The sequence below is a fragment of the Orcinus orca genome, chromosome 6, assembly GCF_937001465.1.
Source record: "Orcinus orca chromosome 6, mOrcOrc1.1, whole genome shotgun sequence".
In the NCBI taxonomy this organism is placed as follows: domain Eukaryota; kingdom Metazoa; phylum Chordata; class Mammalia; order Artiodactyla; family Delphinidae; genus Orcinus; species Orcinus orca.
This window is the reverse complement of record NC_064564.1, coordinates 93,575,278-93,589,154: the sequence shown is the minus strand read 5'-3', so window position 1 is coordinate 93,589,154 and position 13,877 is coordinate 93,575,278. Positions and strand designations below refer to the sequence as shown.

The 13,877-nt window shown below is 39.1% G+C and overlaps 2 protein-coding genes across 3 annotated transcripts in view; both read right to left on the bottom strand.

The window, feature by feature from the left end:
• TAL2 (TAL bHLH transcription factor 2) overlaps positions 1–9,903 on the bottom strand; it is a 28,512-nt gene extending 18,609 nt beyond the window's left edge. The window contains exon 1 of the mRNA XM_033431240.2: positions 9,876–9,903. The gene's annotated coding sequence lies outside the window, so the exon portion shown is untranslated. The remainder of the gene's footprint in view (positions 1–9,875) is intronic.
• Positions 1–13,877, bottom strand: part of FKTN (fukutin) — an 89,511-nt gene that overhangs the window by 2,236 nt on the left and 73,398 nt on the right. Inside the window, exon 10 of one of the 2 annotated variants that reach the window (XM_049710975.1) lies at positions 9,873–9,985. The exons of the other annotated variant lie outside the window; for it this stretch is intronic. Within the exon in view, the coding sequence (XP_049566932.1) occupies positions 9,888–9,985 (98 nt within the window). The 3' untranslated portion in view covers positions 9,873–9,887. Of the gene's footprint in view, positions 1–9,872; positions 9,986–13,877 lie in introns of those variants that run through there. 2 annotated transcript variants of the gene reach the window in all.

Genomic DNA, 13,877 nt, shown 5'->3' with positions numbered 1-13,877 from the left:
GCTTTCCTGGGGGGATAGGAGGTAGGGTGGAGAGAGTGATGTCAGTTGTTAGCAAAGCTGTGCTTCTAGTACAACTAGAATACCTCTTCTTCACCCTTTGGAGACCAGAGTCTTCAGAGATGAACAGACAATAGGGAAATGAGGACCAGGTTAAGACCCCGAATTGAACACCTCTACTGGGTCCATCTCCTCTCCTGGCTTCAGTTCCCCCAGATCCCAGAGCTAGGCCTTGTGGTGTCCCCACAGGGACAGCCCATCCTGTCCTGGCTTCTGACTGAAGGAGCAGGTGTAGAAATAGCTCCAGCCTCTTCCCCACAGCTCTCACATTGCCTGCACTGTGGGGCCCAGGCCTAACGCTGACTTCCCCAGAGCCTAGGACCTCACTACTGACTCTCCTGCCCCAATTCATCTAACTGAGCCTTGGCCCTCAAATGCCTGTTCTAATTCCTGGAGCCCCCTGGATAAGACCCTACCCTGGTCCCAGCGTGCTTTTCTGAGGCCGGCAGCACTGATCTTGAGCCCCACTTCCCAGAGCAACACCAAGTACCCCTCAGTCTCAAGCACTTCCTGCTCCTGGACTCCCTGTGTCCGTGCCTGGAACTGGCTGGGAATTCCTAGGATTGACCTTACCTGAGTCACCTGAGTGGCTTACGACCACCTGGCTAAGTCTCTGTCCTCTGTCCTGCAACTGTACGGATCCCAGGGTTTTGGGGATGAGTCTGTGTGAACCTAAATTTCCCCAAATCCCTACTCCGCCCTTGAAAGAGCTTCATGAATGTTTGTTGTGTCAATGAATGAACCTCGGCCCTTAGCACTGTGGCTGTGAGTAGTAATCTAGTCAGAAGTGTTTATTGAAGGCATCATGCTCTGATTCAAATAAACCTTCTCTATTTTCTCTCACCCGTATGTTACAGCAGGATATTTACTGCCCCCACAGTCTGCTCCTTGCCCACCTTTCTATTTGTATTTTTTACTACTTATCCATATATAGACAGATGGTCTTTTTCACTGCTCTGTAAAGCCCATTCTGGGACTGTACTGATTCCTTCTCTTCAAGAATGCTTTCTTGCCTTTCTTCATTTATTCAAATTTTCTGTTCATTAAGTCTTAGGATCCAGCTGAACTTCACTGTCCCTCTCCCTGTCCTCCTTCCCGGAGCTTTTTCTAGCCTCAGACCACCTTCTACAAAGTGTGGGATCTTTGGTTCCCCTACCTAAGCCTGGTCTTTGAAATTCAATTCTTTTAAGTGTTATGTTGTTTGTTTGTTGGTTGGTTTTTTGCGATACGAGGGCCTCTCACTGTTGTGGCCTCTCCCATTGCCGAGCACGGGGTCCGGACGCGCAGGCTCAGTGGCCATGGCTCACGGGCCCAGCCGCTCCGTGGCATGTGGGATCTTACCGGACTGGGGCCCGAACCCGTGTCCCTTGCATCGGCAAGCAGACTGTCGACCACTGCGCCACCAGGGAAGCCCCTGTTGTTTTTTTTAACATCTTTATTGGAGTCTAATTACTTTACAATGGTGTGTTAGTTTCTGCTTTATAAAAAAATGAATCAGCTATATATATATATACACATGTCCCCCTATCTCCTCCCTTCCACCCTCCTTTCCCACCCCTCTAGGTGGTAACAAACCACCAAGCTGATCTCCCTGTGCTATGTGGCTGCTTCCCACTAGGTATCTATTTTAGGTTTGGTAGTGTATATATGTCCATGCCACTCTCTCACTTTGTCCCATCTTACCCTTCCCCCTCCCCGTATCCTCAAGTCCATTCTCTACTACATCTGCGTCTTTATTCCCATCTTGCCCCTAGGTCCTTCATGACCATTTTTTTTTTTTTTTTTTAGATTCCATATACATGTATTAGCATACGGTATTTGTTTTTCTCTTTCTGACTTACTTCACTCTGTATGAAGGACTCTAGGTCCATCCACCTCACTATAAATAACTCAATTTCGTTTCTTTTTATGGCTGAGTAATATTCCATTGTATATATGCACCACAACTTCTTTATCCATTCATTTGTCGATGGGCATGTAGGTTGCTTCCATGTCCCGGCTATTGTAAATAGAGCTGCAATGAACATTGTGGTACATGACTCTTTTTGAATTATGGTTTTCACAGGGTATATTCCCAGTAGTGGGACTGTTGGGTCATATGGTAGTTCTATTTCTAGTTTTTTAAGGAGCCTCCATACTGTTTTCCACAGTGGCTATATCAATATACATTCCAGGCAACAGTGCAAGAGGGTTCCCTTTTCTCCACACCCTTTCCAGCATTTATTGTTTATAGATTTTTTGATGAGTGCCATTCTGACTGGTGTGAGATGATATCTCATTGTAGTTTTGATTTGCATTTCTCTAATGATTAGTGATGTTGAGCATCCTTTCACGTGTTTGTTGGCAATCTGTATATCTTCTTTGGAGAAATGTCTAGTTAGGTCTTCTGCCCATTTTTGGATTGGGTTGTTTTGTTTGTTTGCTATTGAGCTGCATGAGCTGCTTGTAAATGTTGGAGATTAATCCTTTGTCAGTTGCTTCATTTGCAAATATTTTCTCCCATTCTGAGGGTTGTCTTTTCATCTGGTTTATGGTTTCCTTTGCAGTGCAAAAGCTTTTAAGTTTCATTAGGTCCCAGCTGTTTATTTTTGTTTTTACTTCCATTTCTCTAGGAGGTGGGTCAAAACGGAGCTTGCTGTGATTTATGTCATAGAGTGTTCTGCCTATGTTTTCTTCTAAGAGTTTGATAGTGTCTGGCCTTACATTTAGATCTTTAATCCAGTTTGACTTTATTTTTGTGTATGGTGTTAGGGAGTGTTCTAATTTCATACTTTTACATGCTGTCCAGTTTTCCCAGCACCACTTTGAAGAGGCTGTCTTTTCTCCACTGTATATTCTTGCCTCCTTCATCAAAGATAAGGTGACCATATGTGCGTGGGTTTATCTCTGAGATTTCTATCCTGTTCCACTGATCTATATTTCTGTTTTTGTGTCAGTACCATACTGTCTTGATTACTGTAGCTTTGTAGTATACTCTGAAGTCAGGGAGCCTGATTTCTCCAACTCCGTTTTTCTTTTTCAAGACTGATTTGGCTATTCGGGGTCGTTTGTGTTTCCATACAAATTGTGAAATTTTTTGTTCTAGTCTGTGAAAAATGACAGTGGTAATTTGATAGGGATTGCATTGAATCTGTAGATTGCTTTGGGTAGTATAGTCATTTTCACAATGTGGATTCTTCCAATCCAAGAATATGGTATATCTCTCCATCTGTTTGTATCATCTTTAATTTCTTTCATCAGTGTCTTATAATTTTCTGCATACAGGACTTTGTCTCCTTAGGTAGGTATATTCCTAGATATTTTATTCTTTCTGTTGCAATGGTAAATGGGAGTGTTTTCTTAATTTCACTTTCACTTTCAGATTTTTCATCATTAGTGTATAAGAATGCAAGAGATTTCTGTGCATTAATTTTGTATCCTGCTACTTTACCAAATTCATTGATTAGCTTTAGTAGTTTTCTGGTAGCATCTTTAGGATTCTGTATGTATAGTATCATGTCATCTGCAAACAGTGACAGCTTTACTTCTTCTTTTCCGATTTGGATTCCTTTTATTTCTTTTTCTTCTCTGACTGCTATGGCGAAAACTTCCAAAACTATGTTGAATAATAGTGGTGAGAGTGGGAAACCTTGTCTTGTTCCTGATCTTAGTGGAAATGGTTTCAGTTTTTCACCATTGAGAACGATGTTGGCTGCAGGTTTATCATATATGGCCTTTATTATATTGAGGTAAGTTCCCCTATGCCTACTTTCTGGAGCATTTTTATCATAAATGGGTGTTGAATTTTGTCAAAAGCTTTCTCTGCATCTATTGAGATGATTATATAGTTTTTCTCCTTCAATTTGTTAATATGGTTTATCACACTGATTGATTTGCATATATTGAAGAATCTTTGCATTCCTGGGATAAACCCCACTTGATCATAGTGTATGATCCTTTTAATGTGCTGTTGGATTCTGTTTGCTAGTATTTTGTTGAGGATTTTTGCATCTGTGTTCATCAGTGATATTGGCCTATAGTTTTCTTTCTTTGTGACGTCTTTGTCTGGTTTTGGTATCAGGGTGATGGTGTCCTCATAGAATGAGTTTGGGAGTGTTCCTCTCTCTGCTATATTTTGGAAGAGTTTGAGAAGGATAGGTGTTAGCTCTTCTCTAAATGTTTGACAGAATTCACCTGTGAAGCCATCTGGAACTGGGCTTTTGTTTGTTGGAAGATTTTTAATCACGGTTTCAATTTCTGTGCCTGTGATTGATCTGTTCATATTTTCTATTTCTTCCTGGTTCGGTCTTGGAACATTGTGCGTTTCTAAGAATTTGTCCATTTCTTCCAGGTTGTCCATTTTATTGGCATATATTGCTTGTAGTAATCTCTCATGATCCTTTGTATTTCTGCAGTGTCAGTTGTTACTTCTCCTTTTTCATTTCTAATTCTATTGATTTGAGTCTTCTCCATTTTTTTCTTGATAAGTCTGGCTAATGGTTTATCAGTTTTGTCTATCTTCTCAAAGAACAAGCTTTTAGTTTTATTGATCTTTGCTATCGTTTCCCTCATTTCTTTTTCATTTATTTCTGTTCCTATCTTTATGATTTCTTTCCTTCTGCTACCTTTGGGGATTTTTTGTTCTTCTTTCTATAATTGCTTTAGGTGTAAGGTTAGCTTGTTTATTTGAGATGTTTCCTGTTTCTTAAGGTAGGATTGTATTGCTATAAACTTCCCTCTTAGAAGTGCTTTTGGTGCATCCCATAGGTTTTGGGTCATTGTGTCTCCATTGTCATTTGTTTCTAGGTATTTTTTTATTTCCTCTTCGATTTCTTCAGGGACCTCTTGGTTATTAAGTAGTGTATTGTTTAGCCACCATGTGTTTGTAGTTTATACAGATTTTTTCCTGTAATTGATATCTAGTCTCATAGCGTTGTGGTCAGAAAAGATAGTTGATACATTTCAATTTTCTTAAATTTACGAAGGCTTGATTTGTGACCCAAGTTATGATCTATCCTGGAGAATGTTCCACGAGCACTTGAGAAGAGTGTGTATTCTGTTGTTTTTGGATGGAATGTCCTTTAAATATCAATTAAGTCCATCTTGTTTAATGTATCATTTAAACTTGTATTTCCTTATTTATTTTCATTTTGGATGATCTGTCCATTGGTGAAAGTGGGGTGTTAAAGTCCCTTACTATGATTGTGTTACTGTCGATTTCCCCTTTTATGGCTGTTAGCATTCGCCTTATGTATTGAGGTGCTCCTATGTTGGGTGTATAAATATTTACAATTGTTATACCTTCTTCTTGGACTGATCCCTTGATCATTATGTAGTTTCCTTCTTTTTCTCTTGTAATAGTCTTTGTTTTTTCGTTTTTTTTTTTTTTTTTTGCGGTACGCGGGCCTCTCACTGTTGTGGCCTCTCCCGTTGCAAAGCACAGGCTCTGGACGTGCAGGCCCAGTGGCCATGGCTCACAGGCCCAGCCGCTCCATGGCATGTGGGATCTTCCCAGACCGGGACACAAACCTGTGTCCCCTGCATCGGCAGGCGGACTCTCAACCACTGCGCCACCAGGGAAGTCCTAGTCTTTGTTTTAAAGTCTATTTTGTCTGATATGAGAATTGCTACTCCAGCTTTCTTTTGATTTCCATTTGCATGGAATATCTTTTTCCATCCCCTCACTTTCAGTCTGTATGTGTCCCTAGGTCAGAAGTGGGTCTCTTGTAGACAGCATATATACAGATCTTGTTTTAGTATCTATTCAGCCAGTCTATGTCTTTTGGTTGGAGCATTTAATCCATTTATGTTTAAGGTAATTATCGATATGTATATTCCTATTACCATTTTCTTAATTGTTTCGGGTTTGTTATTGTAGGTCTTTTCCTTCTTTTGTGTTTCCTGCCTAGAGAAGTTCCTTTAGCATTTGCTGTAAAGCTGGTTTGGTGGTACTGAATTGTCTTAGCTTTTGCTTGTCTGTAAACCTTTTATTTCTCCATCAAATCAGAATGAGATCCTTGCTGGGTAGAGTAATCTTCGTTGTAGGTTTTTCTCCTTCATCACTTTAAATATGTCCTGCCAGTCCCTTCTGGTTTGCAGAGTTTCTGCTGAAAGATCAGCTATTAACCTTTTGGGGATTCCCTTGTGTGTTACTTGCTGTTTTTCCCTTGCTGCTTTTAATATTTTTTCTTTGTATTTAATTTTTGATAGTTTGATTAATATGTGTCTTGGTGTCTTTCTCCTTGGATTTGTCCTGTATGGGACTGTCTGCACTTCCTGGACCTGATTGACTATTTCCTTTCCTATATTAGGGAAGTTTTCAACTATAATCTCTTCAAATATTTTCTCAGACCCTTTCTTTTTCTCTTCTTCTTCTGGGACCCCTATAATTCGAATGTTGGTGCGTTTAATGTTGTCCCAGAGGTCTCTGAGACTGTCCTCAATTCTTTTCATTCTTTTTTCTTTATTCTGCTCTCTGGTAGTTATTTCCACTATTTATATTCCAGGTCACTTATCTGTTCTTCTGCCTCAGTTATTCTTCTATTGATCCCGTCTAGAGAATTTTTAATTTCATTTAGTGTGTTGTTCATCACTGTTCGTTTGCTCTTTAGTTCTTCTAGGTCCTTGTTAAACGTTTCTTGTATTTTCTCCATTGTTTTTCCAAGATTTTGGATCATCTTTCCTATCATTATTCTGAATTCTTTTTCAGGTAGACTGCCTATTTCCTCTTCATTTGTTAGGTCTGGTGGGTTTTTGCCTTACTCCTTCATCTGCTGTGTGTTTCTCTGTCTTCTCATTTTGCTTAACTTACTGTGTTTGGGGTCTCCTTTTTGCAGGCTGCAGGTTCGTAGTTCCCTTTGTTTTTGCTGTCTGCCCACAGTGGCTAAGGGTGGTTCAGTGGGTTGTGTAGACTTCCTGGTGGAGGGGACTAGGTCCTGTGTTCTGGTGGATGAGGCCAGATCTTGTCTTTCTGATGGGCAGGTCCACGTCCGGTGGTGTGTTTTGGGGTGTCTGTGGCCTTATTATGATTTTAGGCTGCCTCTCTGCTAATGGATGGGGTTGTGTTCCTGTCTTGCTAGTTGTTTGGCATAGGGTGCCGACCACTGTAGCTTGCTGGTCATTGAGTGGAGCTGGGTCTTGGCGTTGAGATGGAGATCTCTGGGAGATTTTTGCCATTTGATATTACGTGGAGCTGGGAGGTGTCTTGCGGACCAGTGTCCTGAAGTTGGCTCTCCTACCTCAGAGGCACAGCCCTGACGCCTGGCTTTTGGGAGGTCTGAGGTTTTCTTCCAGCATTCAGTAGGAGTTGTTCCACGTGTAGATGTATTTCTGATGTATTTGTGGGGAGAAAGGTGATCTCCACATCTTACTCTTCTGCTGTCTTGAAGCCGTATCCAAGTGTTATGTTTTAATCCTACCATCTGTCTCCCCAAAGGACAGGCCTTGTACCTGTGCCCTTGAGGCCACTCTCACTTCTCATCACCAGTCCTCAGGACAGGGCCCTCTCACCAGGAATACTCTGAAATACAGAAAGGCTCTTATCTTACAGAAATATTACTAGGGATTATTAGGAAAATAGAAGTTCAGAGATTAATGCCAAAGGTTGAAATAAAAGTAAAGATAATAATATTAATAGCTATCATTTATTGAACTTCTACTCTGTACTAAGCAATATACCAGGGTTCCTATAATTCTTATAATAACTCTTATGGGCAGGTATTAATTTTAGCCTCATTAGTTGAAAAAAAAATTGGAACTCAGAAGTTAAATAACCAGCCTGAGATCACAAAGCTAGGTAGTGACACCCCTGGATCTGAGTCTAGATCTCTACAACTCCAAAGCTCTTGCTGGTCCCATCAAATCCTCTGGCCCTGCATTGTCCAGTATGCTAGCTACTAGCTATATGATGCTATTTAATTTAATTAAAATCAAAGTAAACAGTGGAGAAAAGACAGCCTCTTCAATAAGTGGTGCTGGGAAAACTGGACAGCATGTAAAAGAATGAAATTCGAACACTCCTTAACACCATATACAAAAATAAACTCAAAATGGATTAAAGGGGCTTCCCTGGTGGCGCAGTGGTTGAGAGTCTGCCTGCCGATGCAGGGGATACGGGTCCGTGCCCCAGTCCAGGAAGATCTCACATGCTGTGGAGCGGTTGGGCCCGTGAGCCATGGCCACTGAGCCTGCACGTCCGGGGCCTGTGTTCCGCAACGGGAGAGGCCACAACAGTGAGAGGCCCGCGTACCGCAAAAAAAAAAAAAAAAAATGATTAAAGACCTAAATGTAAGGCCAGACACTGTAAAACTCTTAGAGGAAAACTTAGGCAGAACACCGCATGACATAAATCACAGCAAGATCCTTTTTCACCCCCCTCCTAGAGAAATAGAAATAAAAACAAATGGGACCTAATGAACCTGAAAATCTTTTACACAGTGAAAGAAACCATAAACAATACAAAAAGACAACCCTCATAATGGGAGAAAATATTTGCAAACAAAGCAACTGACAAAGGATTAATCTCCAAAATATACAAGCAGCTCATGCAGCTCAATATCAAAAAAACAAAAAACCCAATCCAAAAATGGGCAGAAGACCTAAACAAACATTTATCCAAACAAGATATACAGATTGCCAACAAACACATGAAAGGATGCTCAACATCACTAATCATTAGAGAAATGCAAATCAAAAACCCAGCAAGGTATCACCTCACACTGGTCAGAATGGCCATTATCAAAACCTTTATAAGCAGTAAATGCTGAAGAGGGTGTAGAGAAAAGGGAACCCTCCTGCACTGTTGGTGGGAATGTCAATTGATACAGCCACTGTGGAGAACAGTACGGAGGTTCCTTAAAAAACTAAAAATAGAACTACCATATGACCCAGCAGTTCCACTGCTGGGCATATACCCTGCAAAAACCATAATTCAAAAAGAGTCATGTACTACAATGTTCATTGCAGCTCCATTTACAATAGCCAGGACATGGAAGCAACCTAAGTGTCCATCAACAGATGAATGGATAAAGAAGATGTGGCACATATATACAATGGAATATTATTCAGCCATAAAAAGGAACGAAACTGAGTTATTTGTAGTGAGGTGGATGGACCTAGAGACTGTCACATAGAGTGAAGTAAGTCAGAAAGAGAAAAACAAATACCATATGTTAACACATACATATGGAATCTAAAAAAAAAAAAAAGAAAGAAATGGTCAGAAGAACCTAGGGGCAAGACGGGAATAAAGATGCAGACCTACTAGAGAATGGACTTGAGGATACGGGGAGAGGGAAGGGTAAGCTGGGACAAAGTGAGAGAGTGGCATGGACATATATACACTACCAAACATAAAATAGATCGCTAGTGGGAAGCAGCTGCATAGCACACGGAGATCAGTTCGGTGCTTTATGACCACCTATAGGGGTGGGATACGGAGGCGGGGAAGGAGGGAGACGCAAGAGGGAAGAGATATGGGGACATATGTATATGTATAACTGATTCAGTTTGTTATAAAGCAGAAACTGACACACCATTGTAAAGCAATTATACTCTAATAAAGATGTTTAAAAAAAATCAAAGTAAACATTTAGTTCCCCATTTGCACTTGCCACATTTCAAGTGCTCAAGATCACATGTGGCTCGTGGCTACTGTCTTGGACAGTGCAGGCAGAGTCATTTCTAGTATCAGAGAATGCTCTGTTTGACAGCACTGTTGTAGATATTCTCTGGTCTTCCACTAGGATATAGGGGAAACCTGGTTCCTAGCAAATTGTGACCGCATGACATGAGGAGAGGACAGCTTCTTAAAAGCTAAGCCTTTTGCTTTGTGAGCTCACCCTTCAGTTTTTCTAATCAGGATCTGGCTGGATTAAACAGTTGCACAGTTTAGGCTCCAAAACAAACTCATACACACTCCAACTATGCGATGATCGTTCTTCTAAGACACCTGAAAGACATTTGGTGGTAATACATTTTCAGAAAATTAGTCAACCAGTCACCTTTCCTGCAGTATTCTCTAGAAAATATTCTCCAAAGTATTGAGACTAACTAGAAAAAAAAAAGAATTTAAATTAAAAAAAACTGGCGATAAATATGAAATTAGTTAAAGTTAGAGACCTAAGAACAATGACACCAGCTGCTAAAGGGCTTTTGCTGATAAATATTCTTGGGGAAAAGTCAACTATAAAGGACACAAAAGAATGCAAAAATAAATTTTAAAGAGGGTTATTAAATTTAAAGAGTAAATCAATACAGAATTGGAGGACAAAAAGAGAAAAACAAAACAAAAAGCTAAAATCTGTCTTCCAAAGACTGAGACAAGATTATTCCTTTTAATTTTATTATGAAGAGTGTTACATATTATGAACGTTTATAAAATGTTTAAGGACACTCTAGTAAAATCATAGTCAAACAATGGTGCAAAGAACACATTTAAAAAGAAACCATAAGAGAGACAACTACAGTATTTGGTGTTTTCACTATTTAAAATTTTAGCCATCCTAATAGCTGTGCAGTGATATCTCACTGTGGTTGTAATTTGCATTTCCCTGATGGTTAACAATGTTGAACATTTTTTTTAAGTTTATTAGTTATCAGTACTGTAGTCCTCTATCTTTACTTCTCTATCATTGACAACTTTAACTTCTTCCAGAAAATGTTTTTACACTTACCACCTTTACTTAGAAGTTTATATATAGTTTTGGTATTTGTTACAGGGGGACTAGTAAGGGAAACTTTATTAAAGAGGAACTGGGAAGATACCAATTTAGATTAGAAATAAAAGGAGTAGGGAATTCCCTGGCAGCCCAGTGGTTAGATTCTGTGCTTTCACTGCTGGGGCTCGGGTTCAATCCCTGGTTGGGGAACTAAGATCCCACAAGCTGCATGGCATGGCCCCCCCCCCAAAAAAAAAGAAAAGGAAAAGAAGAGTAGTAGTAATTTTCAGTAAATGTGCACATTTTCACAAAATTTCTAGAAAATGATTTATTAAGGAAGAGGAATATGCTGAAATTCAGCAGATTTTGTATTTTTGTGTCCAAGGAAAAAAAATAAGATCCCAAAACACAAAGTATGATGTGGCAGAGCTGACACCAGCTGAACACCTGTAAGCTCATACCAGTGACAACACAGAAAATGGTTTCTAATTATTAGCTGAGCAAGATCTGGTTTATTAATATTTACTTCAGGAAGATCACATGATGTGTTCATGGGAGAAATTATGACAAAGAAAAATTGTAACTTCTTCCCCTTCCCCATTTTATTGAGATATAACTGACATATCACATTGTATAAGTTTAAGGTGTACAACGATGATTTGATATATGTACATATGGTGAAATGATTACCACCATAAGTCAACATCCATTACCTCAGTTAGAAATTTTTGTTTTCTTGTGATGAGAACTTTTAAGATCTACTCTCTTAGCAGCTTTCAAATATACAATATAGTATTGCTAACTACAGTTATCATGCTGTACATTACATCCCCAGAACTTACTTATATCTGGAAGTTTGTATCTTTTGACCACCTTCAACTAATTACCCCAGCCCCTACCCCCTGCTTCTGGCAACCACCAATCTGTTCTCTGAGTTTGTTTGTTTATTAGAGTCTACATATGCAATCATACAGCATGTCTTTTTCTGACTTTTTTTCCTTAACATAATGACCTCAAGGTCCACCTATGTTGTCACAAATGGCAGGACTTCCTCTTTCTTGTGGCTGAATAATATTCCATACTATATATACATCACATCTTCTCATCCATTCATCTGTTGATAGACACTTAGGTTATTTCCATACCTTGGCTATTGTAAATAAAGCTGCAGTGAACAGGGGGTGCAGATATTCCTTCAGGATAGTAATGTCATTTCCTTCGAATATATATCCAGAAGTGGAATTGCTGGATCGTATCGTTCTATTTTTAATTTTTTGAGGAAACTCCAAACTGTTTTCCAGAGTGGCTGTACCAGTTTACAGTCCCACCAACAGTATACAAGGTTTTCTTTTCTCCACATCCTCACATGCCCTTGTTAGCTCTTGTCTTCTTTGACAATAGCCATTCTAACAGGTGTAAGGTGATATCTATCTCACTGTGGTTTTGATCTCCATCTTCCTGATGATTAGTGATGTTGAGCAATTTTTCATGTATCTGTTAGCCATTAGAATTTCTTCTTTAGAAAAATGTTTCAGTTCCTTTGCCCACTTTAAAAATTGGATGTTTTTTTGCTATTGAGTTGTATGAGTTCCTTATATATTTTGGATATTAACCCCTTATTATACATATGATTTGTAAATATTTATTTCCAACTCATAGGTTGCCTTTCATTTTCTTGTTTTCTGCTCAGAAGCTTTTTGGTTTGATGTAGCCCCACTTGTTTAGTTTTGTTTTTGTTGACTATGCTTTTGGTGTCATATCACTGACAAGACCAATGTCAAGGAACTTTTTCCCTATGTGTTCTTCTAGGAGTTCATGGTTTCAGGTCTCAAATCTAGGTTTTCAATCCATGTTGAGTTAATTTTGACTGGTGTGATATAGGGATCTAGTTTCATTCTTTTGCATGTGATTATCCAAATTTTCCCAGCCCCACTTATTTAAGAGACTATATTTTCTCTATTGAGTATTCTTGGCTCCCCTGTCAAATATTAGTTGATTGTATATGCATGGGTTTATTTCTGGGCTCTCAATTCTATTCCATTGGTCTATGTGTCTTTTTAAATGCCAGTACCATACTGTTTTGATTACTACAGCATTGTATATGGTAATAATATAGCTTGAAATCAGGAAGTGTGATGCTTCCAGCTTTTTTCTTCTTTCCCAGGATTGCTTTGGCTATTGCTTTTGGCTATTTGGCTAACGATGCTGAACATCTTTTTAATGTGCTTATTTGCCATCTGTATAGCCTCTCCAGTGAAATGTCTGTTCATATCTCTTGCTCATTTTCTAATCGAATTTTTAAAAAAATGTTGAGTGTTTTCTTTAATACATTCTAGATACTAGTCTTCTTTCAGATATGTAACTTGCAAATATTTCCTACTAGTCTGTAGCTTGACTTTTCATCCTCTACTTGTAAGCTTTTGCAAAGCAGCAGTTTTCAATTTTGATGACGTACAATTTATCAATTTCTCCTTTTACTGATTGTGCTTTTGGTATGAAGTCTAAGAAAGAACTCTTTGTCTAGCCCTAGATCATAAAAATTTTCTATTTTTCCCCTTAGAGTTTCATTGTTTTATATTTTACATTTAAGTACATGATACATTTTGAGTTCATTTTTATATAAAGTATGAGGTTTTTTGGGTTTTTTTTTTGCCTATGGCTGTCCAATTGCTCTCGTACCAATTGTTCAAAAGACTATCCTTCCTCCATTGAATTGCTTTTGCACTTTTGTCAAAAATCAGTTGAGCATATTTGTATGCCAATCTCTAGGTTCTTTTTTTCTGTTCCATTGATCTATGTGTCTATGCCTCTACCAATACCATTCTGCCTTGATTACTGCATTACTTTGCTAGGGCTGCCTAACGTAGTATGACAGACCAGATGGCTTAAAACAACTTTCTTTTCTCACAGTTCTGGAGGCTAGAAGTCCAAGATCAAGGTGTTGGCAGAACTGGTTTCTTCTGAGGGCCTCTTTCCTTGGCTTGTAGATGGCCATCTTCTCCCTAAATCTTCACTTGATCGTCCCTCTGTGTTTGTCTGCATCTTAATCTCTTCTTATAAGGATACCAATCATATTGGATTAGGGTCCACCCATACGACCTATCTCACCTTAATTTAGAAGTACTGTACTGGTGGCAAGATTACTATTTTACTAGATTGCTTATGAATGTTAGTGGCTATTAT